Below are 26,069 nucleotides of genomic sequence, written 5' to 3' on the forward strand. Positions count from 1 at the left end.
CTGTCCTTTTCTTGAAAGCTTGCCTTTCTTTGCTGTGGAATCACAAAGACTTTACTGACAGCAAGGTAGTTCTGCAATAGCAGCATAAATTCAGCAAATAGAAAATTTTCTATTGAATGCATTGGTTCAGAAACAGTCAGCAATTACTGCTAAGAGCCTTTAGCAAAGCTGCAGGAGCACAGCATGAGAATAGATTCAGTATGTTTTACACAAAACCGGGAGATTTGCTCTTTGTTAAATCAACATTTTTAAGAAGCACATACTAGAAAACTTGAGAAATGAGCATGAAAAGTAATCTCTTAAGATGATAAATAGGAAGTCCAGATTTGCCAACAAGGTTGTTGAGAACAGTAATTTATTTTCACATTTACAAGACAAACATCAATAATATTTAAAGTAGTATTTACAAGTATATACAAATATTAAAAATTTATCTTATGATTTGGAAAACACTGGCAAACAAAGTATTTTTAGCAGTATAACCAAGATACAGTACTTTTTTTTTTTTTAAGTTGGAAAGGGTATCACCTCAGTTCAAGGAAAACCTGCAGCTTCTGAATGAAGAAATGAAGGAAGAGCAACAATTTAAGATTTACATAAGGTAAACCATCAGAGAAAAATGGTATTATGAACTTTCACATTTTAAAATTAAGGCAAAGCCTTGAAAGAAAAATCATAAAATTTAGACTGCCTCATAATTTTATGTTAAAAGGGACTTCACCCACCTCACTCGACATTCTTACTATAAATGCTTTTAAAAGACTTTTGAACAAGAGTAAACATGTCAGTAAAACACAGTTTACGCCTCCCCCTTCTGTCATTCAAGAATTCATAGGGTTACACATGGAAGGCTACTTGCCAAAAATTTTGTTTTGTTCAATATTATTGTGGAGTTTTGAAGACTGGAACACAATAGCCAAATTGTCAGGACAATATTTAAGATGTTATTAGAATCCACATCCAGAATTTTCTTTTAAATTTATAGATTAGTAAGGCTTTTTTAAAATGGATATTTGTGAGGATTCCTAGGAATTTCCACATGACCAAATAGTACAGAGGAATAATAAAATCAACCTTCTTTTTTAATATAGAATAGCAGAAAGCATTTTCTTGTTTGTTTTTCTTTGTGGATAACTTCATATCCCAAAAAGACTTTTATGGGACATCTGACAATCTGTATTGGGATGGATGGATCACAATCGCCGTAGATTCTGTTTGCTTTTCTTGGTCCCAGGAAGTGGCCCTAGCTTAGAGTTGAGTTTCACTGGTTTGCCACTCATACAGTCACTGGAGCTGTGGTAGATGCACATGCACTTTGTGCAAAAGTCAAAGCCACAACTGTCACGATTGCATACTGCTCTTTGTAGATAGGAGTCATACTTTGCAGGTGAGCCACAGCGATGGCAGACTTTAAGGCTTTCGCTGTTTTTCAAGGTCTTGGCAGCCTGTTGGAAAAAGCATATAAAGAAAAATCATGAGTGGAGGGTAAATACACACCCCAAATATTTCCTCATGTTATCTAAGTGCCACAGAACGTTATAAACTCTCCTACTCTAGAGAGATAAATTACAAATTTAGCCTAATTCTGGCTGTATCAAATTCTGATGGAGATTGAACAGGAATAATCAGTCCAGTAACTGCAGGTACTTTGGACTGGAATAGAGGTAGCCAATTTAAAACTCCTTAAATTTTAAATTTAAAGAACAGACAGACTAAACGCAAACCAGTGAGAAAAACAGCCCTCCTGAATCCTCCAAACCTCATCCAAGGATGGTGATTTAGTGAACTTTAATTAAAAAAAAAGAAAATCAATCTGAATTCCATTTAAATCATTAACATTTTTTAAAAGTGAGCACTGTGTCCAGAAATCTCAGCTCAGTGGGGCACTCGGCTTGAGACACCAAATGGAAGCAATTCCTACTTTTCTCCAGTGAATTCATTTTTGACACAAAAACAGATCCTCCATTCAAAATCATTCAGCATTAGAAAATTACAGACCTGTATAACACCTTATATCACTCAATCATTAAAAGGAAAATTTTTATAATCTTAAATGTGTGTGTATAGACATATATATGTTTACCAAGTAAAAAAATTTTAGACTGCTACTTCAGTGTACTGTTGAACTTTCAGATCCCTAATGCTACAAAGTGCTGTATAATAGTGCAAGAGCAGCTTGATCACACTTTCCAGTGCGATTATACCTTCTTCTCTTATTGCACAAATTTGCAGAATATGACTTCTGAGCTTGAGTATAAAAACTTTTTCTAGTTAAGAAAATCTGTTGCTTATTAACAAACAATTACTTTGAATAAACATTTTTAGAAGTCTTTTACGACACAATGTAGACTGGCACCTACACATGGAAGAAAAAAGCTTAAGAGAAATAACAAGGTGAAGGGAAATTTAGGCTGTTGGCTGTTGTTGACAACTCCAAATATGTGACACACTACAAATATGTAGTTAAAAAAAGCCATTTTAATGTCAGAAAATTATTTGGGGAAAAAAGCACAGAATGAACAGGAAAAGTATTCATTTGTTTAATTTTTTAAAAAAACCAAGAACTACTTAGCCTTTAGTCTTTTTTTAAAAAAAAAAATTGCCCATCAGTGTTGAAGCAAATTTGACAGTTTTTGTAGGATTGCTTATCTGGAAAACATGCGATTCATTATAAGCCCAGGGAAAGTAAGAGGAAATTACTAAAATTTTTCATGTCTTATCCAAGCCAAAATTTAAGCCAAAAAAATCACTAAGCCATTTTGAAGCCACATAGACATCCAGGGGAAAAAAAAAAAGAAAAATATGTAGAACATCCCAGTGTATCAATATTCTCCACTTAGTTTCTGACATTGTCTTAAAATAGGATCAATAAGCAAAATCTGGCAGCCGTACTAATAAGAGTTACAAGCACTTCAAATTGGAGATACCTCTTTCAGAAATATGCTTTACAAGCTGATCGTGTGCCAGACAACATGTGAGAAATTAAAGATGAATGGAAATCACCAGTTACCTCAGAAAACTCCATGAGCCTGCTGTGATTCTTAGATGCTTTGGATCTGGTGCCTTTTTTATTTAAGTTGTTTGGTGGGGTTGCTTTCTGAATGGAAGATAAAGCCGCTCGGTAGAGAACATACTCCCTTGTTGCAGCATGCTCTGATGCCTTAGTGCCATTCTAATGAAGAGAAAAACAAGAATAAAATTTGAGAAGAGACTTATCTGATACTGACTTTTTGTTTAATAGAAGTAGACAACTTATTTTTGATCCTTCTTCCTGGCTAGAAGGATTCCAATTAAAAAGCATCATACCAAGTACTCTGCTACTAATTTTACCTTAGCTTTCTCATCACTACTGTTGTAATGCATAGATCCATCAAACCCAACCATCTTCTATTACATAATACAACTTACTTTCATATTAACACATCAAAATTATTTACGCAGAGCATGTAACCTAGTCACCACAATGCTTTAAAGCGCAAAGCAGTGTTTCTCATTCTTTACAGTAAACAGGGATGCTTGAAGTTTTGTTTCTGAGCGGTAAACTTCTCCCACCAATTTTCTAAGTTTGCAGTTCAGGTTAAAATGCATGCAATGGCAGGGAGGAAATCACACCTTATGGGATGAATGTTCAGTGGTGTCCAGCTGTTTCATCCCAACAGACTAGCACCGTAAAATGCTACAAGAAATTCAAACTAGTTGACTACCTTGTTCTGTGGCAGATCCTAGGCCTTGTTTCATTGTCTCTCCAACTCTCAAGGAAGAAAAACACCCCTAGTGTTTTAAAAGAGTCCTGCCTTGTAAAGTGCCATGCTAGCATGGTTGCATCTCGTATTTTCTATTTCATAGGACAGAGAGGCATAAGGAATAGCTCACAGTGCAAAAAGCTTTTCAGTTTTCTGTAGCCAACATGCTGCACTTCAGAGACTGTTGCTAGAAAGTATAAGCAGAGAACCTAGTTGCACAGTCAGCCGAGTGGTTTCTCTCAGTCTCTCTCCCTTCTGGATCAGTGGGGACGCTGAAGTAAGCAAGCCTGGGCTGAGAGCCTCTAGGGCTTGCCCAGCGGGCAGTGATGGAACGGACCCTCTCCTTTCTGCCAGCCTCTGTAACAGAGGACATGTGGAAGCTCTTAAGAACATCTGCATCTCTCCTTGGGTAACCTTCTCAGTCAACCTTCCTTGGGCTCCAAAGACAGTGAAGTGACTAGCAACACTCGAGGCAGGGCATCCTAACAGGACAAACTCAGAAACTCCAGTGACAATGTTTTCAATCTAAGAAACTCTTCTGCGATCTCTTAGGGCTGGGAGGAGTCCCAAAACAGCAGAAAGACACTGCTGGTTTAGGCTTGAAATATCTAACAAGCACGGAAACTTACAGAAACGTTTTTCACAGCTTTACTATACATTTGAAAAATCCATTTATCTTCTTGTAGAATCTTCTGCCACGTTGTGCTGACTTTGGCAAAACTGCAAGGACAATACAAACATATCAGTTACCTTCAAGGAAAGGGAGAAGCTTTTTTTTTCATAGTGGGAAAAGCTATGTAATCTTTTTCTTTCGTGTAGAAGATGGGATATGTTCACAGTTGTAGTCTTTAATTTGCCTTCTAGGTAAAAGACACATTCTCCATATATGTCATGGCTTACATTGACAGTACATGTTTTAATATACTAATACATAATACTAACCATTGAGTAAATGTCACAAGCCCCATATCTAAAACATTCTTAAGCCATCTGATTAGGTTGTTTACTTTCCCAATGAAAGACAATGAGATCAATATACTTACTTTATTAAATCCATCTCACCGAGATGCCTTAAAATGTTTGCTAATATATGCTTCAGGTTCTTCTGGAAGAGTTCGGCAAGAATGTCTATTCTATCTAATCCCATTTTCTTTCCAATTAGGTTACAAAGTTCAACCTTTCCCCTAAAAACAATTCTGTCTACTGCAGCCCAAGACTTGAGATTTCTTTTACCACTTTTTTTCAAAGTTGAGCAAATCATTTCTTCATAATGGATTACTGGCAACAAAGTCTTCTTTGAAAACTGTGCTTGGTTTTGGTTCTTCATGAGACAACGCTTTGGTGTGCCACAGAGATTCCCAGCCAAAGGTATACTATCCTCATGTTCTATTGCATCAGCGTATTGATTACTTAACATAGAGGAGTAACCACTGTCCTCACTAAATTTACTGTTTTCCAGTGCCTCCATTTCATAGATACCTTCATCAAGTCTCTGGGTTACTTGTTTGTTTTCTTTGTTATGTACAGGTCTTCCTTCATCTTCAAGATCTAGATTTCTGGTGGTTGCATGGTACGAGTCACTAAGGAGTATTTTCTGATGCTCTTCAGCACAGCTTTTACAAAAGCTTTCCTCATAATTCAAGGGGCAGGATTCTTCCAGTCTTGTTTTCTCCACAGCAGATTTCAATGGTGCAAACCCAGCACGAAGAGACGTACAATCAAAATCACATTTCATTTTGAAAGAATGGTTAAGGTTTGATTTCATTATTTTGTTTGTATCCTGCAAGAAACAACAAGGACAGCATTACAACACAGCATAAAGTGCATCACAAATTCTTCTTCTTCTTCTTCCAAAGAACCAATCATCCCTTCCTTCTGCATTATGAATTTTAAGCATTTACCTAACTCACCCTCTAGCGTCTAAAACACAGACAACTAGCAGAACTAAGGATTTGAACAGCCACACATTATGCTGCATATAACCGGGGCGAGAAAACTGACGGGGTGATTTGCTTTGTCACCACTCCACCAGTATAGATTACTTTTAGACACACCAATGCCTCCGCTTCCTGCCCGAGATGTGGCGATATACTCAGGACACTTGCGGTCCCTGCAAGGGACACGGGTGGCAGAGGGTCCATGAGTGACAGCAGGCTCGTGCAGGGGTATAACCAGGCCAGAGCAGCCTGAAGTTTGCCGCAAGGCCAGGGGCAATGCTGCTGATGCAGCCAGGTATTTGGCATTTTTAAAAGGCGAGGAGGCTGGGAGGCAGAGGAAAAGCTCGAGTGCTCACATGCATGTGTAAATTACAATGGAAAGCAGCGAGCCTTAAACAATGGTCACAGCGAAATAAAGGTTACTTACAAGCATGATTTTAAAAGGGTGGGAGGTCGATATATGTTCTAGGGAAATGGAGCTTTTCTGGCCCTGTTTCCTTCCCCTCCCCCCGAAGTGTGGTGCTATCTATTAACAATTGCGGGGGGATGGGCGAGGGCTGAAGGGGAGAAGGAAGCCATCTCTGTCGTGTTAAATCTAAGGCGAATATAATTTTCAACATGCTTTGTAATCCGTAGGAAAAATAAGCTCCCCCATTTGAGCAGGTATTTTAAGGGATTTAAGCACTTCCAGCAGTTTTGGAAAAAAGTATTAGAAAAATGCGCTTCATAAACTTTCCAGGGAAAAAGTCCCTTCTTCGTACCTACGTTTGGTGGAAGAAAGGAGCAAATACGCTCACGGCTTTGTACAGTGTGAGGTGGGGGAGAGAGGCAAGCCCTCGCTAAGCCGCCGCCTCCTCCCCTTCCCCCCTCGTTTGCGCGCCGCGAGCGAGCAGAGGAGCTTTTGGGCTGAAACCCCGCAGAACTGGGAAAAGTCGCCCGCCGCCTTTCGGGGCGCCAGGGGCCGGCCCCGACCCCCCGGCGTAGCGGGCTCAGCCGCGGGCCCCCGCGGCGCTGTCAGGCTGCTCCCGCCCAGCGCTCAAGATGGCCTGGGTCGGCGGCAGGTAGACCGGCTCCCGGCCCTACCGTGCCCCCGCGGCCCCGGAACCGCACCCTGAGCCTTCGGGGGTCTCCGCTTTCCCCCGCCTTGCAGGATTCCCCCCAAAATGGTGGCGGCGGGGCGGGCAGGAGCGCGCCGGGGGGATGTCCCCCTCCGGCGGCGTGGCCCGGCGGGCGGGAGACAGCGCAGCGCGGCGCGGCCCCTCCCCGCCCGCCGCTGCCCGCCGGCGGGAGCTCCGCTCCCCACCCCGGCTCGGACCCGGACCCACTAGCGCGCGGCGGGCAGCGGGGCGCGCCCCACACGCGGCTCGGTGGCGGGACCGGGGCGCTCCGCGGCCGCCCATGCGCCGCCATCCCGTCCCGGCATCCTGTCCCGTCCCTTCCCATCCCATCCCATCCTGTCCCGCCGGCGGGATAGCTGCGGGGCGAGGCTGGGGAGGGCGGCGGGGCCGGGGGGCCGCCGGGGATCCCTGTCCCCGGTCCGCCTGCCGCCCCTCGCAGCGCCGCCAGCACCGCCAGCCCCGCCACCACGCACGCCAGCAGCCCCTCCGCCCGGGTCACGGAGCCCTCACCGCGGAGTCCGGCTGCCCCGAAGCGGCTCTGCCACAGTGCCCTCACCGCGGAGTCCCGCTGCCCCGAAGCGGCCCCGCGACAGAGCCCCCGCCGCCCGCCCGCGCTCACCTGCAGGGCTGCGCCGCCGCGGCCGCAGGCAGTGAGTGCGCGGCCGCCCTCGCCGGGTACTTTTAAAAACTTTGAATTTGGTATCCAAAACCGCGCCGGCCAATCGGACGCCGCCGGCGGGGGCGGTGCGGCCAATGGGAGGCGGGCAGAAGGCGGGGGCCAATCCGGGGAGCCGCGGGCGGAGCCGGCCCGGCTCGCATTTTCCCTCCTCGGCCGGCAAGAAGCGAGGCGAGTGGCGCGGAGGTGGCGCGCGCGCGCGCTCCGCGCGGGGCGGGGCCGGCCGGGCGGGGGGCGGAGCGCGGGAGACAGGGCTCGGGGCGGGGCCGGGCCGCCGGCGTCGCCCGCCCGGCGGCGCCTCCCGCCCCCCCTTCCGCCCGTCCTCCGGCACCAGAACCGTCTCGCGGCGCTTTCCTAAACGAACAACCGACTTAGGCGCCGCGGGGCTGACACGCGTCTGGGCGCTGCTTGGCGCCCAACTGCATCTGCGTTTGCTTTTATAGATGGATGCGGTTGGGGTCTCCCCATCATCCCCGCACGCTCAGAGCGTGCAAAGCTCCTCGCCCAGGGAAGGATTTGTTAAGTCGGGCGGTGGATCTTACATTTGGGTTCCTCCCCATGGCAGAACTGTGTTTATTTTTAAGTATGATCAATGTTGTTAGTAGTTGGGGGAGTGAGGAGCAGTGCTACGCGCAGCTAAGCAGACTGGACACCAGCGCAGAGATCCCACCGCTGCTCAAAATACAATCTTTTCACAGCTTAGGGAGGTTGGATTTGTAGTGAGACAACAGACCTTGCACTAAAATGAATATGGAGCAAGAAAGGGACATCAGGTCTTTACGCAGTAAAGCTTGCCGTGACAGGCCAAGGAGGTACCACTCAAGGCAGTGAAGTCCACCTTGTAAGACACTGTCAGATGCCAGCTTTGGGATGCTGCTGTCAGCCTTCTGCCAGAACCACATGATACCTGGCTTTTCCCACACTGATCAGAGGCTGGCCACTTGCAAGGCAACACCACATCTAGTGTCTGTTCAGGAGCCAGGCAAGAACAGGGAGACTGGGAGCCAGCCAGGATCTGGCCAGCCAGGCCACCAGCTGGAACACCAGGGCAAGTCTAGGGTGACAAACACCTGAACACTCGTGTAAGTTTCATGAGGTAGTCCAGTGCTTAGACCTGATTGATGGCTCTCATTTGTTTGAAGGACTATGAAGCTGAAGTTAGAGAGGAGGAATCGCAAACTATATCCGTCACTTGGTATAAGATAGCCTGGCTTTAAGTCAGGTCAAGATGACTGTCACAAGTGCTCTGTAATCTTCCGTTTACAGTACTGATCTGGTAGGAATAAAGACTTCAGTCCTAGTTTCTTCTCCAACCAATATCTAATTGTTTTACACACAAAATGCATCAATGTTTATTTTTACTTTCTTATGTGCCAGTTGGGAGTTGTAAATCTGCTAGTAAACGCAGACGTAGATCTCACACTTACCAACAGGAAATACGTATGCCTCACCTTATGCATACAGGCACTCCTACATCTGAAGTTAATGTATGCATCTTTAATTAAAAAATTTGGAACTTTATCATAGTTACCACACAGTATTTCCTAGAAAACAAAGCTGATAAAAGTATTAAAAGATTCTGTGCAGTTTTTTTGACATGCATGGGTTCAAACTGCAGTCTCAAATGTAATAAAAGAAGATAATAAACTGATATAATCAGTTGACTTTTATATAGGATGTTTAAAGAATGCATTTCTATAAGCTATCTGTAGCAAACTTCCTTTGTTCCTATTCTAATTTCTTACACTAATTTTAATTAGAAGTCTGAAAGTAAACACCCCTATATTCACAGTAATATTTTTCCTTAGGTTTCAATTTCTTAATTACTGGTATTTATATTTCAAATACATTCTGTGTGTGTATACACACATGCATAGGTACAACGCATGATGGGATAATGTGGCATGGAACGGAAGCTGCAGGTTTTGTATGCTATATATATTTGGGATTGTAAAATGTATTTTAAAATAAAGGTTAAAAGTCTTCTTTACCCACAGATATATAAACACTTGCAAATATATCAGTAGATTAGAAAGCCAAAAGTTTTACTTTGCTTTCACAGACTAAATGTTTTAAGATGCTGTTAAATAAATAAGACAAAAACAGAAAGATGCCATTCATACCATGTAATGTTTAGAAAAATCAATAAACTGGAGAGTCAATTAAAAACGTAAAGGAGAAACTGAACTGAAGCCAAATGGAGACTGACATATCAGCCAAACGATACTGTAACGATTATTTTCACTTTTGACTCAAGAACAGAAACATCTGTTTCAAAAACAATTCATATAACTTGTCACTTGGCTTCCACAGCTTTTTTTTTTTGAAACAAGGCATACTCCTAAAGTATTTTTTGTATTTATTAATAAGGGCCAGAAGGCTATGAAAACATGAAGGAGATATACATGGTATGGGAGAGGGAGTCAAAGTGAAGTGATAAATAAATATGCCTATAAGTAGTGGGGTCATTTATTTATCATTTTCTTCTAATCACTCAAACAAAATGCTATTTGACACTGTACTGATGTTTAAACTATTGTTTAAATGAGAACTGGAACTAGAAATAGCTCATTTTTTTAATGCGTACCTTTCGAGAGTGGTGTATCAGGATCTTCTCAGTGGAGAAAGGTAAAAACTGCAGTGACTTCTGGCCCAGTCAAATTTACTTTTTATGTGGACTGCTGCAGCAATAATGTCTCATATGAAGGTAATAAAGTCTTTTACTCAGCAAGTAAGAAAACTGTTTATCAGTCATGAGGAAACAAGTTGTGGTGTCTTTCATGATCTGTAAAGCAGTTGCATTTGCTGGGTGGTGCTCCAAGAAGCTCCTTTGCAGACAAATGTCTACATCTGTTGTAATGGGGTGACAAAGAGCAACGTTCAGGATAGATTCTTATTTTCATTTTCTGAAATAATCTCCATTAAAGATTCATAATCAGCATATTCTCTCAGAGTTTGTATCATTTCATCTAGCATTTCTTCCCCTAGCATGAAACGCTCAATATGATGCACTGATCTGCTTATCCTGTGGTCAGTAATCCGGTCCTGTGGGAAGTTGTATGTTCTGATCTTCTCCGATCTTCCTTTAGTCCCCATCTATCAACCAAGAAGAATCAGTATATCATCATCATCTTTTTATAAAAAGGATGAAATATTGATTAAGCATCTAAAGCAAAAGCTTTCTCTTCCTCCCATGATTATCCAAAATTTGTTAGTTACGTAGTACTCAGACCAGTTCAAGTAGTTGCAGTAATCGTTCTCAAACATGCAAAAGAACAATTTTCCTGTATCTTTTCCTAATGCTATTCTGGTTCTTCATGCTGTAATACAGTTTGTTTCACTAGATCTCTAGAATTTACATACTACTGAAATTTTAAGTCTGGCTAATATACAATCTTCATGGCCGAAGTAGAATTTAATTTTTTTGTCTCGTGTAAGTCCTTCCTGGGCTCCTGTTCCTCTATATTTCCATTTACTATTTGCAGTTCCCCTAAGAACATATGCTTGTACAGAATTATGTCTTTACTAAGTGAAACTTACTTGAATCTTTCGAACACTGTTTCTCTTTTTGGTTTCTTCTTCCAGTTTGGCATTGTATAGTTTAGCAGACAGCATTTGCATTGCCTTCTCTTTGTTTCTAATTTGGGATCTCTCTTGCTGACATTCAGACACAATCCCTGCCAAAAATATCATGACCTTTAACACTTAACAGTAACACATACTAAAAGGGTTTTGCAATTTCTATAAGATTTTTATTATGTTAGAATAAGCTGTTTCTTTCTTTAATACGTATTTTGGACTGGGTATGTAAAAGTCCAGGCTTATTAATGTCTAATGATACATTTTGGGAGAGAAGTGCAGGCTGATACATTTTGGGAGAGAAGTGCAGGCTGAGCTGTACAGGTACTTTAAGCCATAAGACAAGAAATTTAATTCGATACGTTGGACAACAGGTAGATAATGAAATAAAAGATACATGATGTGATCTGACTTACAAAATACACCTTTAATACTTGTAATTTTTGGCCACAGTTGCAGGACATTTAGGATTTAAGGAGCAGTAAAATACATGAGATAGTGAATAAATAGAATATGATCAGAATATACAAAAGTGGGCACTATTTTCTTAAAAAAAAAAAAGCTGTGGTTTCTCCCCCCAAAACATACAATTCAGGTTAAGATGAGAAGTGAACAGCCTAAGAAAGGAGTAGGGAGAAGAAATACAGGAAGAAGACAGCACAAGCTAAGTTGTTACTTGGGTTTATTTTAAGTAACTCTGGTAAGATTGCAGTATGCTTTTATAAGATTACACAGTATTGCTTTATGAAAGACTTGTTTACAAACAACTTTTTGGATTGCAATGAAGGTTTATAAAGAGTTAGGATGAGAGAAATAGAAGAACTAACAGGACAACTGTAAAGGAAGAGAGATCAAGAGGAATGAAGAAGGGAAAGGTGGAATAGGAAAAAGTCAGGAGATAAGGTGAGATATAAAACCCCCTATGAACCATCTCTAGCGCATAACCACAAAAAAATTTGCAATACATTTTAAGATTTCTATAACAAACACTAGTAACCGCCTTCAGCAAAAACTAAGATCATTTGTTGGTTTTAGTTTGTGGGGTTTTTTCCCAAACATGCAGGCAATGCAAAACTTTTTGAACCTGGAGTACCTTTTTGTCACCATTATCTTGAACAGAATTCTATCCTCTCCACTGTTTACCTCCTACTTTACTGAGGTGATGCAACAAGTGCAGAATGGATTAATGTCTTCAATAAATATGAAGAAATGGGTGGCAAAAATCTGGATACGTGAAGATAAAGAGCAGTTGGGATTACCCTGAGGCTGTAAAGCCTGACTAATGTTTGTGGTAGAGAAGAGGAAAAGTTAAAAAGCAATGAAAGTCGAGGCAGCTGTTGTGGATTGCTCAAAGGGAAGTAAAAAGCTCAGGAATGGCAATCAAAAAAAAAGATACGATAGCGAAAATCAGGTAGCATTTGAGGGTGTATCATATCCCTCCTACGTTTCCTAACACGAGCCCTGGGGGTGGGCCTCCTACTTATGTGTGTAATCTATGGGAAAGGAGCCAGCAGACAAATGGAAGCTGGCATCCTGAGTAGACTCTGCAATTAAAAGCAACATTTTAATATGGAAATAGAGCAATCTCTCTTTCGAAGACCAGTCAAGAAAAGGCAAATCATCAGATTTTAACCTACTCTGTTTTTCAGTTTCTTTTCCATTACTTGAAAGCTTAAATGTAACTTTTTCATAGCAACTGATCTGGACGCTTTTAAAGCATCCTACTTAATGGCAAAATGGATAGCTTACCTACTGAAGCCAGTAGTCTTCACTATTACAAATCGGAGTGGGCACAAAATGGTGCATTTAGAGTACTATAAACACACATGAAAACTATATGAAAACTCTGCTCTACTGTTGTGCAGGTTTGAAAATAAAACCATTGTTTCAAAAGAAATTCTGACATCAGTTTTTCAATGCACTAAGGAAAAAACGAAGCACCTGTTGGAATATGAACTATCCGTACAGCACTGTCTGTGGTATTGACATGCTGGCCTCCAGCTCCACTAGCTCGCTTTGTTTCTATCCGTAGATCTTTTGGATTAATTTGCAGCCTCATCTATCATGGGAGACAGAAAAAAACCAAAAAAAGAACACATTTATGTTGTTTCTTTCTAGACAGATGTCAAAAATGCATAGTTGGTTTATTTTATAAGGCACATTCAGGCAAGATCGAACTTTTTAAAGTTTTTAAGTGGTAGCTCACATCCACTTATAAACATATTAACAAATCCTTGTAGCCAGATTGGAATGTGACATGATGGAAGCCAGGAAATCAGAAAAATAGTAGCTTAAGGCATAACCATCCCTTAGCACTAATCTTCCCCCTCTTCTGAAAGCTCTGCACCCTCTTCCAGCATAGTTAACCAAATATTTGAACCTGACCAGATGGTTTTTAGATAAAATGGAACATATTCCCTTTGCTGGCTCTGGAATGGGGTGATGGTCTCTGGGACGAAGGAGTAAGACAACTTCGGGAGAGAATAGGAAGGAGTTTGCTAGGTCAACATGAAACAAAGATCAAAACAAAGCTCTAATTCTTAGCCAGTTGTTTTTAAATAAGCAAATACGGCGAGAATGAATTATTACCCGTACATTTTGGAAGGGGAAAGCAAGGACACTACAAAAATGGGGAAGAGGAGGTGCAAAAAGAAATCTCTATAAGCCCTGTAAACTAATTCAGTCTTTTGTTATTTTGTAAAAAATGTAACGTTTTCCACAAAACATGCAAGACACAGTCACAGTGAATTTTCAAGTCCTAGTGAAGTAAACTGCCAGTGATTTTCTTGAGATTAGGATTATGAGGAAATCCAGAAATTCTTTATTTCACTCTCTAGACAAAAAAAAATAAACAAACAAATATGATGTAGTTTAAAACTAAGATTAAAAAAAAATCATTAAGAGAGAATAACAAGAGAGACAGAGAACACTTGGGTATCAGCAATGCAGCATGTAAAAACATCACTCATGGTAAAGTCTGTTATACTAAAAGATAAATATTACCTCGGTGGGTTGGGGTAATATTGCAACAGTCATTGTGCTGGTGTGAATGCGTCCTTGTTTTTCTGTCTTTGGCACCCGCTGAACACGATGCACTCCTCCTTCAAATTTCATGTACTTGTAAGCCTCAAGACCTGCTATACTGGCAACTGCATGTCTTAGGCCACCTTAAACACAGAAGAAAAACAGTTGTAAAGCTGTTAAGAAAAACTGTTGGTACTATGCTGTTATATTTCAAACAGCGTATTTAGACATCGTTGTAATTTGTTCCTTAAAATTATGAATTGACCATTTAAATACTTAGGCAGAATTATACTGACAATGCAAGAAAACTCAAAAAGAAAGCCAGACATACATACTCACACACTATCTCAAGTAAAGGACTGTCAAATTCTTTTTTATAGAGTCCAATTTCATTTTTTTATATACATAGAAAGATTGTCCACCAACCATGTACATACATGTACACATGCAATCATAAACCATAGCAGAACTCTAACACCAGTAGTAAGTTTACATAAAGATCAAATTTTGAAAGCCACCTTCAGAAACTACATCAATTTTTTTATTGTTAGTTCAGAACCTTATCACTCAATGGGAAAAAACCCAACTCTTTAACTAAAGGATGAGCATTATCCATACTCCTCTTGTTATCCATTCTTCTCTATGCATTCTACCCGTGTCTCGTCTTTGCTCTTTTATTTCATTTTAATCTTTTGCTCCCTTGGAGCAATCAGAACTCCCAACTCCTGCCCCTCTTACCAATTCATCCAGCAAAACACTTGACAGCAATGTACTAAAAACTAGCATTGAACAGCTTGAAGCTTGGAAGCAAAGCCCAATACAATCATGGTTTCATGACAGAAAGAGTTTGTTGCAGTACTAGTTTATGGCATTCTTGCTCTTCCTTGTTTGCTAGCGTGCAAAGCCTTCAGTCGTACCCGTATAACTGTCTGAAGGATCAGAGAAGTGATGGCACCATAAATGAATGTAATTTTTCACCTGTTTTGGTTTTTAATACAGCTTAATTCCCAGATCCCATTCTTAGCACAGTGGATGGCGTGCCAAGGGAATGATTAAAGAGGAGTTAGGCGGCCTTGAAAGAGTATTGCTGTTGAAGTCTCGCAACACGAAACCACAGCCGAGGAAAAGAAGAGGCACATACGTCTCAGACATACTGGTTTAGGCTCTCTCTAGACTAAGGAAAGCAACCATAGGGACAAGATAGCGGCTTTTTAAAAAAGGAAAATGAAGACACTGTAGAATCTGAAAATGCCCTGCAGAGCAGGAAAAAAATCATCAGCCAGAACGCAGGCCAGGTTTTTACCTCCATGGAGAAGGTCTGCAAACGTTTTTGTTCTATGGAAATTTAACATTCCCTCATAACTTTACTAAAACATATTTCCTTTTACAGTCATGTTTGTAGAAAATAGCCTAAACTGCCTCTTCCTTTCTCTTTCATCTCATTTTTGTCCTTCTGACTTTTAAAATTTTTCTCCTACTTGTACAAATCTGTACCGCTTTGATTCGAATGCACTGTTCAACATGCCTAGTGCTTCACTGATTCAATTTATAGCCATTACCTACTGTTAATTCTGTAAGATAAATCTGTCATGTTTAGAATAAATCTGACCATAAAGCATGTAGTTTAACAAATAACAATATCTGTCAAAATCTTCAGTTTAGATCAGTAAATTTCATTCTAACTGGTAGTGTGAAATCTTTTACTGCTATGCAAATGCTATTCAAATGAAGAAACGATTTTCTTCTTTACTCTAAAAGAATCTTATATAACCTAAAATAATTAATGCAGTTCAGTAATAAAACAAACTTACTCCTTTACATACAAAAGCAAGTACTAAAAAAATCATAAACAACCTCTGCACATGAGGAAGAAGCCAGGCTATGTCAGGAGTAAAAATAATGTGAATGTCCACAAGGCTATGGCACTGCTGACAAGTATTAATTAAGTGATAAGCAGTTCATTGCAAAAGCTAATGTTCTGCCTTTTCTCCCTCACTTCTCCTGGCATTAATATACATACCACAGGTACAGTCTGTCTATTTGAGCTGCAGCCACATCTGTGACACATTCAGGAGAGTTTAAGTTTCTAGTGATGACAGCGTGCCTGTGGTACCATAGTGCTTAGCACGAGATGACCAAGAAACTGGTTTAAAAGACAGGTGTTTAGGTCATACTGCTTCAAAACAACTATTACCAACACAGGTTTAATATGAAATGCACCCAAATCCAATGAAATTTCAACAAACCCTTTACTCTAGCAGACATGTCATAGGCCTGTCAAATATATATGCTGTCAAATATATATGCTTGTCCCTTTCAATTAAAATGTCCCTCTCTATCCTGAAAGCTGATGTGCCCAGAACAAAGGTGAGAGTTTGCACTCATTTTTTATGTGGCATCTTATACCCAGATTGAGACAAAATCCCATATCTGTGTCTGCCTGCCACTACAGGGTGAGAGGCAGCGGATAAATAATGACATGGGTTCGTGCTTTAACGTGCGAGCTAAATCTTGAACGTGCTATTTTTGCACAGGGACATCCCTTGGGGTAGGTCAAAAAAGTCAGTTAAGAGTGGACTGAAACCAATTCTTAATTGCAGCTTTGTTTAACATTCATGTTCACACATGCTCACATCCACATTTCAGCCAAATTCTGGAGCTCTCTGAAATGAGGGAGGTTGACGTTTTAATATAAGTCCTTGCTTTTGCTCATGCAGTCCATAAAAATGGAGCTTGGATGGGATGCAACAGCCTAGTGTCACCAGCAAGCATCCTTAACTCCGTTCTTCCTCAGCATAGCACAGACACTTCGAGACTGAGGGCTCAAACATGCCTTTCAGCAGCAGTGCCATCTATAGTGCCCCCACCTCCCAATTTATTTCTAGTGCCTCAGTTTTGATAATATGCGGTCATGCAAGTAAGATCAGAAGATACACTGCAAGAGGCTGCTAAAAGCTAGGGCTGTCTTTATTTTTCTCTAAATTTATGTCCTACCTTCCTAAACATTCATTTCAGTGCACAGGCAAGCCCTCCGCAAGACAAAACAGTTTAAAACAAATATATATCCATTAAAACCCTAGGAGTTTCAAAGAGAAAATCCGGCTAGAAATATACTAGGTTAATGTATTACTTCAATTTCCCATTTATGGCATTAAAGAGAATGCCTCTGAGGGTGTGGGCTCCTTGTCCAAGGACTGAGCTTTCACCAAAAGGGTAGTCAAGCTCAACTCCCTTTCTCTTCCGATCACAGGACTGCAAGCTGAGTCAGACCTGACTTAAAACTATCCAATAATAGAGAGTTTTGAAGCCCAATCAGTGGATTGATCCAATTAGCACTGTGGCCTCAAAACTGCTAGAGCTGAAAGAGAGAGAAAAGAAAGATACAGCTGGCTGGAAGGTGGGACAGCCCTTGTTTAAGCTGACTGTGAAACTGTGCTCTGATGGTGAAGTTGTATGTGACTGCTGAGGTTCACCCCATCCAAGTCTTGCCTCAATGGAAAGGGCAACTCTCCTCTCCCCCTAGTATATGAAATAAAGATGACTTATACCCTTCCCCCATTCTGTTTACACCCATCTAACCTGCACCATGTTTATTCCATTTACTTAAAAAAGCCCACCAAACTTTACCAGATTTCTGTCAGCTTTGAAGGCTGAACTGGCTCAGCTCCTGGCAAAGCATTTGCCTGGTCATGAACGGGGATAAACATGACTCTTCTCTTTCAGCAACAAGCTGTGCTGTAAAATGAAGCTGCTTCTTGTCCCTACCTTCACTTGAACTGTGCAAGCAGTTTACTCGACAAATGACCTCTTGACCATAAAAAGAAGTTTATTAATAGTAACAAATCTAGTTAATAGACAATACTGAATTCAAGTGTCATTAAATCAAAAGATGTATATTAATTGAATCAACAGCAGCCACTCTAGAAGGAGATGGTGATACTGTGAAAACCTGAGTTCATGTTCACCAACTTGAAATAAGTCACTTGCTAAGAACTCTAAAGAAAGTTATTCAAATATTTTACAGATATAACACCTTTTAAAAATCAAATTCTATTAAAGATTTTAGGAACCCAGAAGTGTAAGTGAAATCCATAGTAAGTTAAATTGTATCTGCATATTTGAAAGGTGAAGACATGGGCCTCCCTTTTTTGAAGTGTGAATACAGACAATAAATCAAGCCTGTACTTAGATTTTCAAGTTCCCAGTTTGTGATGTCTGACTGTATTTCTTCCACTGAGTCCAATTTTTGAACCTTCTTTAAATCCCTCAATATATAACAGTGAATCAAAAACTCTACTTATGCAAGAAAGGTCTTGGGGCACAAAAAGACCTTCATTAGAAGGGGAAAGTAGCTCACTGACATGAGAAGCTCAATTAGGAGAGTTGTGGATATTTATTTTTTGTGAATTTCTACAAAGCTGAAACAGAAAGGGTTCAAGATACTTGAAAATATCATTGAGTCCAATATATGGCATAAGAAAACGGAAAAAGTGTTAGAAGATGCTTCGCTTTTCTCAAAGCTTGCTAAAAATCTCTCTGCAATTATATTAAGTGTTGACTGAAAAAAGATTAGTTTTCTGACAGATTGCATACCCTAACATCCTAGCTTTTCTTATTTAGTCTTCAAAGTTTCACTAAAGAGAAAAAATGCTGATGAAAGTATGAATACAGGTAAAGTTTCACAACCAATCTGAGCTAGGAGGAGTAAGCTGCACAAGCGCCCATCTACTGATCCATACGCACTATGATATAGATACATTACCTCTGCAGCAATATGTAAGTAAGCAAAATGTCCTAGCTTTACTCACAACAGCATGGATAACAGTAAGCCTGCAGATCCGTTAACACAGACAGACTTAGCAAATCTAGCCTGCTGAGAAACGTGGCTAGCAATCTGTCAATCAAAACCCCAAATCCCTGCCACTGCTTGAGCACGTTTTGGACTGCAGTTTCACAGTTGGCTTAAGCCGACTGAACTTCTTGCTATTGGAAGGAGGTCCTGGTTTTCTCACTGCCACCACCAGGAGCCACACACTTCTGCCTCCACCGCCCCCTGAGCATCTCTCTTCTTCTCTTGTACTGGATTACCTGAAAACTAATGGGGGGCGGGGGGGGCAGTTTGTGCTATTTTTCAGTTCGACTGACTTGGTGATGAGACTCTGCAAAGACGCATAATCACACGTGCCAATGCAAAGAAGTCAGCAGCAACACAGAGGCGGCAGCCTGATCTTTGTGAAACAACTTTACCCACTAACTGGATTAAGCTAAAATTAACTAACATGTGCCACTGCCTCAGTTTGTTGTGTAAACCTACCAATCTCCATCTTTGCAAAGACACTGTTCCATCCGATGCAGTGAACCAACTTCAGAGCTCATCATCACCAGAAGATCCAGTTTTTCCACCTCCTTGCATTCAGCCCCATGTTGCTGCTTATCTTATGCTAGCCCTAAGGCTCATGAGAACTGACTTAACACATTAACTAGGCAAAAAACTATGCTGGTCATAAAAATCAGAGTCTTTGCCAGTTTAAGTGAACGGACATCAAAACAGACAAAAAAAAAAGTAGGACTGCTCAGACAGGCAGAGAGGCAGTAAGGAAGAGGGGAGAAAGGAGAAACATCTCCTTTTACTGGCATGAAGCTGTTGAACTGATTTTAGTTGAAATTTTAATTGAAGACTTTAATAAATAATTAGATCTCATCTCTCCTCTCAAAGTCTCTACAATTCCCCCACTTTGCTCATCAATTAGCTGTTACAAATGAGCTATAACCAAACATCCCATTTCCTTATATAAATCCTCAGATTACATTATTTCAGATAAATTCAAGATGTTTCAGATTAAACCTCAAAAATAGTTTTAATTATACTGATACCTCTTTGCCAGGAGATCCATAACAATAAACAGATTTTCAGCCTGCCACCAGAGTGATCTATAAACCCTAGAAACATTAAGTAATAAGTAGAACAGCATATCCAAATAAAAAGTGTATGTAATCTGTATTTGTAAAAAAAAAAAGTAAAGCTAAAACAATATATCTGCATCACTTTCTGAATTTTCTTCCACCAAGCACTTAGTTTCATTTCTATTTTTTGAAACTACTGAAAGACAGGTTTTATTCTTTAGCACTTCAGTATTTTAATAGTACTTCTGAAATGGAATTTCATTGTCAAATACAGAAGCTGAGGAAAATTGTACTCAGACATTCAAACAGTCTTCCGCTTCTAAAATTAAGTTAGTGCAAATTAGCTTCCTGTAGCCAGGAAATTCAAGTGTCATACGAATGAGTGTTTCGACTTAAATTAAAAAGTTACAAAGATTAAGTATTTTCATTACTGACCTATTTCACTGGGAAAGTATTCTAATATTTCAAATTTCCACTTTTTGTAGGCAGCATATCGTTGATACATATCAAATATCTCTGAGGTGAACAGCATGGCTTCCTGCCCTCCAACTCCAGCAGTTACTTCCATGACAAGATCACTCTTGTCTGTTTCTTCTGAAGGAATCAAAAGCAACACTATCTGTGAATACAAAAACACCCAGCTAAGACTTTCCTCTGACACTGCTATCCGCAGCTGAAATAGTATAAAATACCAGACAAGCCTGCAATCGATCTAGGCTGCATTCTCCTGCACTAGCTCGCTGGTCGCCCAGAGGACAGGCTTCTCGTGCCTCTTGCAGCGAGGAACCAGCAGTCAGGAAGCGTTGCATTGCAGGAAGGCTCCGTGTCTTTGTTCACAGTCGCAGGAGCTACACAGGTCTCCCTCAAGACCCACGAAACTTCACAGAAGTTTTCACCCATCAGGAGCACTGCGATGTTTGGACACCACAGGATACACGCCGGTTCTTGCAAGACAACCGAGAATCTCCCGTCCCAGCAGATTCCCTTTTAACCCAGTCTCAACTGCAGAGCTAAGAAGGTATGGATGTTCAGGAGGACAGTCCTTCAACAACAACTCAGCTGTATTACTCATTTATTTATTTAAAAAGGGAGAGCAAGCCCTATATTGATCTGTAGAAGGAAGATACACGAGAACCAAAAAACTGTACCACAATTTTGCAGGCTGGATCAAAAGCATTTGCAAATGCTTTTCAATCATCTTCCTTTACTAGCATTAGGTGATGTTTCTTCCCACAGACTTCTACTCCTTCTTTTGGCAAAATCTTAAGTATTTACAAAAATATTTATAAAGCGACTGTTGTATTGTTGTCGAAGGAATAAAGAACGTGACAATACAAGCGACTACTTCACCAGTAACATTAAGAATATGTAACAGTTTATGTAAGATCATTATTTTTATGTTAAATAACATAGTATCTATGTAGCACTTATATAAGGTAGCGCTCTAAAGCAGTTACATAGTATTAAACTATTTTTTTCAAAACCACTAGTGTGTGTGATACTATACAAGTTTACTGCTTCCAATAGATAAAAAGCTGGACATCCATAAAGGTACACCCAGACAAGATGAAATATAGCACCTACTTATAAAGATGTATTGATTCAAACAGTTTCAGGTACAAGCAGGCACGCACTTACAGACTGTCTCTACACCATCTGCATTATTCATTCTCCTTAGATAACAGACACTAGTTGAGGAGTATAATTGGCAGGGAGGGGAGGTGGAGAAAAGTTTATCGTATACATCTTATTTTGATGAGAAAACAATTTGGCTTTGTTAATTTAAGAATGGCAAGGAAATAGAGGCTTTTAAAGGGGATCTAACCTGGTGTTTCAGTTCAGCTATCTCTTCTTCACAGGAGGCGATTTCCCTTTCTGCAAGCTTCCGGAAATCTTCGCTCTCATCTGGAATATTTGAGTATGGTTAATCCTCAGACTTATGTCAGTGCCACTCTCAGAAAACCTTCTGAAAAATAACCGCATGAAGAATTTACTCTATGAAAAAAACCCAAACCCCACCACACAAAACCCCCCCAAACACACTAAACCTGTCAGAAAATGAGATGAATAATATGATCTGTAATGAAGATACACAGTACCTATTAAGAATGTTTTCTGATATTGTTCAGGTATGAGACATGGGAAAATTTGAAATACAAGAAGTTCCACTTAAACGTTTAAAAAAACCAAAGAAACAAAAGAACCCCAACTCAACCAAAAAACCAAAAATTGCTGTGCTGGTGGTCAAACAGTGGCATGGGTTTCCCAGAGAGGTTGTGGAGTCTCCACCCTTGGAGATGTTCAAACCCTGACTGGACACAACCCTGAGCAACCTGGTGTAGGTGACCCTGCTTGAGCAGGGGGTTGGACTGGACCATCTCCAGACGCCCCTTCCCACCTCAGCCATTCTGTGATTCTAAGAAATGACTTTCTGCATTTCAATGTGACAGGAACATCAAGGATTTAAAGAGCACAGCAGCCCCACAACTGACACTCTTCATTAAAAGGACTATTCCCCCCATCGCCATATGCAAAGATTTGAAGATAATAGTAGTAATTTCAAGTATTTTATCTCTTTTGATTTATTCCAGAACAGCTGCAAAACTTCTAACAGATCACTAAAAACAAAGGTATGGAAGAACTCTTGCATAATAAGAAGAACTTGTAATTTTAAAGTGTTATTTGACTGATCAACAATAATGCTTTAAAATTAAGACTTGTTTTTCTGTACTACAGTTTCAGTATGTTAAAATGTTCCTTTTTTTCTGGTCAATATCAAACCTCACACACACCCCAAAAAAAAAAAAAAAAAAAATCAACATCTTAAGCAGCCTCTGATCTGCACTGATTCAGTTCACTCGCCCAGAAGAAAAAAATATTACCCCAAAAGGAGAAAACGGTACACACAATGAAAAAGGGAGAAGTGGGGCAGGTGCTGGGACACATAACTGCAGAGTCAGCAGCAAGAGAAGAAAAAGAAAGACACTAGACTTCTTTCTTCTGTGTACAGCAAGCTTTTAAATACGTTCAGCTGAGATGGGATGTGCACTCTTACAATAAAGCCACACCTTTTCAGCACTGTAACTGCATTTAGTCACTAGCGCAATTTTAAATGAAACTTTTTGACTTTACAATTTAGGTTTAACATTGGTGAATTAAGCCCCCTCCAATCAATTCTCTAAGGAAATTAAAAAGTTAATCATGTGTAAATTTGTTTAAACAACAAGCATGCTTTACCTACAGCTGGCTGAGAGCGTGCACGGTTGACTACCTGACTAACTGTAACTCTTTAGAACACGTAAACTTGATCATCTCCAACTATCTACATTTCTTTACAATAACTCTTGACTGATCAAGGGCTGGTCATTAAGGCCAACAGAAGGAAGGATAAGAATTAAGGAATTACAAATCTATTAGAGTCAAACCAGTTATTGATAACGCAATTATTATGCAATTAAGAAATAATCTAATATAACAATTAATAGCAGTTGCATACTTTAAGACACAAATGTAACATAGGCTCTAAAATCAGTTTAAAAGAATATATAAAAATATTTTTAAGGATGAACTACAGAAGCGCTCAAAGTTATGGACTAAGCCCTTGTGATCACTTCACTCGGCTGGAGTTCTAAGCCTGGTTTGGACGACACTGGCTTCTTCAGGAGGTTCTGAAGGGAGAAAAAGAATCTTCCATTCCATTCAGTTATTTTGGGTCAATGATTAGTTTGTCCAAAGGACCCATCTCTCCTTTTTCAATCTGAGGTGGGAGAGAATGAATAGGAAAAAAAAAAAATAAAGAGACCATTTGCTTTTAGACAGTGTTTGCCATCTCCATTCGTCAGAATAACTGACTACAGTTAACACTTTTGATTAACCAGTATTTAGCGAAGTAGTAAGTATTAAACGATCTAGGGAACATTTCATGATCTAGTGAGTGTTTACTGATCCTGAAGTACTCCTTTTCTGCATTTTGGTTTCTAACTGCTATCGAAACGAAGTTTGATTCAGGGTAAGACAGACTATTTGGCCGCACCAAGAGCGCGCAGCTCCCAGCGCCACGCAAAGCTGAAGGCCAGGGCGCAGGCAGCGCCAGGCACGCCGAGGTCCACGGCTGCCCAGAGGGACGCGGGCAGGCAGCGGCTCTGTCCTGGCAGCGAGAAACAATCCGCACAAAACCAGGGTAGGAGTTCTCCATCCCTCATCAGTCGTCGCGATTCCGGATGGCACAGACGCTGTCCCGCCGCTCTTCCTTCACGCACCGGCGGCTCCCGCGGCTGCGGCGCCCTGGTACCCCGACCCCTGCTCAGGAGGCTGGCTCGCTGTCGGCAATGGAAGGCGCGAGGGAACTGCCCCGCGCTTCCCCGTGCTGACAGGTTTTTAACCCTTCCCGCGTTTCACCGCTCTCCCGCCAACGGCGCGCGCGCCCCCGCCCCGCCCCGCCCCGCGCGCGCCCCGCCCCGCGCGCGCCGCCACACGCCGCGCCTCCCGCACGCGCAGCCGGCACCCTCACAGGTGCGCGGCGCCACGTGACCGCCTCCGCCCGCCCCTTTGGGGCGCTCCCCCAATCGCGTAGGCATATGCCATTCGCTGCCCCCCGCCCCGCCAGGAGGTGCCGCGGGGCACCGCCTCCGCCCCGCCCCTCGCCGCCCCGCACCTTGTCGCGCCAGCTCCCGCGTGTCCCGCAGCTCCTGCTCCTTGTCGCGCAGCCGCTGGATCCGCGCCGCCAGCTCCGGCCCCGCCCCGCCCGCGCCCTGCGCCCGCGCCTCCAGCAGGCGGCGTAAGGGGGGGGCGGCGAACAGCTCGTCTAAGCCGGGCCGGGCGCTCTGCCCGCGGCGCGGCTGCAGCGGGCATGTCCCCTCCGGCGCTGCCCGGAGGCTCCGAGGGGGCAGCGCAGCGGCCCGGCAGCCTTGCGCCGCGCGGAGAGCTCGCGAGAGCAGCCGCATGCCCGGCTGCGGCGGGAGCTCGGGCGCTCTTCCGTCGCCAGCCCGGCCCGTGCCGGAGGTACCCGAGCGCGCTCGGCCGCCTCCCTTCCGGGTTTCCGGAAGCTGCCGAAGAGGCTCGGCGCGGCTTTCAGGCGCAGTCGGAAATTATCGGGGCTACTCTGGCGGAAACGGACGAAGGGGTTCGGCTCCCTTCGGTTCGCGGGGCTGTGCCCTGGGGCGGGCGCGCTCTGATTGGCCAGCGCTGGCAGGGCGGGGCAAGGAACGGGGCCGGGCGGTAACGGGGCACTACCAGGGTGCCGCGGGCGCGGGGCAGCGGCCACCGTCTCGTGCCGCGGGGCTGTGAGCCTCCCTGCGGGCCTCAGCGGGGCCTCTGTCGGCACAGGCAGTGACGTTTGGGTGGGTTTTTTATTCATTCTGACAAAAAAAAAGCGCCTCAAAAGCCCAAACGTCTCCAGATCCTCCGTACCACAAGGTTAAAGCAGGGCTCCTGGGGTGCGAGCCCGCAGGGGTGCTGGTGTCCTCCTATGCTGCAGCCAAGCTCCAAGGCTGCTGGTGTGGAAGGGCAGGCGGAAAGTTTCGGTTGGGGTTTTGGATATTCAGGTTACTCTTACAGGTCTTTCCCTCTCGCTCCAGAAGAAATGTTCGGAATTAGAATACCCTGAGGAGGAAGAGGAGGAGGAAGCTGTAAATACTTGTGGAAGGATATGTCCACAGTAAAAGCAGGTGCAAAATGAAGCATTCAGAGGAAAAGAAACGCATTGTCGGAAGAGGAAAAAAGAGCCTTTAGATCAGAGATTAGTGGTGAGACTGAAAGACTACCCGTTTACAAAACACAGATCTGAGCACAGTGTCTTACGTCAAAGTTTTAAAGGGGAAGGCAGTGAAGACGCAGTCATCTAGTAAATGTGACGTGATGGATGTTGTGGGATGATCTTAACAAATCCCCTCTGGTATGCAGACAGGGTGGCATAGTAACCTTGTTTTAGATAACATCATTAATAAGATTCTTGGCTAAACTCTAAACAGTTTGAAGAATATACTTTATTACAAAATTGTGCAGCTATCCATAAAACTTTATTAGGCAGTATTTTATATTACAGTCATTGGAGGAGTCAAAGTTGGGTCTTTGCTGTTCTTCTGTCCTT

The 26,069-nt window shown here is 42.2% G+C and overlaps 2 protein-coding genes across 2 annotated transcripts; both read right to left on the reverse strand.

Moving 5' to 3' along the window:
• Window positions 1-1,124: 1,124 nt before the first annotated feature.
• On the reverse strand, window positions 1,125-7,427 carry FBXO5 (F-box protein 5). The gene is made up of 5 exons (XM_059835564.1): window positions 7,418-7,427; window positions 4,787-5,523; window positions 4,373-4,463; window positions 3,011-3,172; window positions 1,125-1,445 (listed from the first exon to the last, which is right to left on the reverse strand). Exons 2-5 carry the CDS (start codon window positions 5,506-5,508, stop codon window positions 1,194-1,196), a joined length of 1,227 nt encoding a protein of 408 aa, XP_059691547.1. The 5' UTR covers window positions 5,509-5,523; window positions 7,418-7,427; the 3' UTR covers window positions 1,125-1,193.
• Window positions 7,428-9,399: 1,972 nt separating this feature from the next.
• Window positions 9,400-24,924, reverse strand: MTRF1L (mitochondrial translation release factor 1 like). Its single transcript, XM_059834620.1, has 7 exons — window positions 24,636-24,924; window positions 21,807-21,886; window positions 20,417-20,600; window positions 14,057-14,220; window positions 12,995-13,112; window positions 11,015-11,151; window positions 9,400-10,570 (listed from the first exon to the last, which is right to left on the reverse strand). The coding sequence occupies exons 1-7, from the start codon at window positions 24,922-24,924 to the stop codon at window positions 10,355-10,357; spliced, it is 1,188 nt and encodes a 395-aa protein (XP_059690603.1). The 3' UTR covers window positions 9,400-10,354.
• Window positions 24,925-26,069: the final 1,145 nt, after the last annotated feature.

The sequence above is a fragment of the Gavia stellata genome, chromosome 2, assembly GCF_030936135.1.
Source record: "Gavia stellata isolate bGavSte3 chromosome 2, bGavSte3.hap2, whole genome shotgun sequence".
NCBI classification, from domain to species: domain Eukaryota; kingdom Metazoa; phylum Chordata; class Aves; order Gaviiformes; family Gaviidae; genus Gavia; species Gavia stellata.

Coding starts and splice junctions, on each gene's coding strand:
- MTRF1L (XM_059834620.1), bottom strand. CDS start 24,924: ATGCGGCTGCTCTCGCGAGCTCTCCGCGCGGCGCAAGGCTGCCGGGCC. Junction 21,887..24,635: donor GCGGGAGCTGGCGCGACAAG/GTGCGGGGCGGC, acceptor CAAATATTCCAG/ATGAGAGCGAAGATTTCCGG. Junction 14,221..20,416: donor ATACTTTCCCAGTGAAATAG/GTCAGTAATGAA, acceptor TCTGTGTTTAAG/GTGGCCTAAGACATGCAGTT.
- FBXO5 (XM_059835564.1), bottom strand. CDS start 5,508: ATGAAATCAAACCTTAACCATTCTTTCAAAATGAAATGTGATTTTGAT. Junction 4,464..4,786: donor GGTGAGATGGATTTAATAAA/GTAAGTATATTG, acceptor TTGTCCTTGCAG/TTTTGCCAAAGTCAGCACAA. Junction 1,446..3,010: donor GGCTCATGGAGTTTTCTGAG/GTAACTGGTGAT, acceptor TTTTTCCAACAG/GCTGCCAAGACCTTGAAAAA.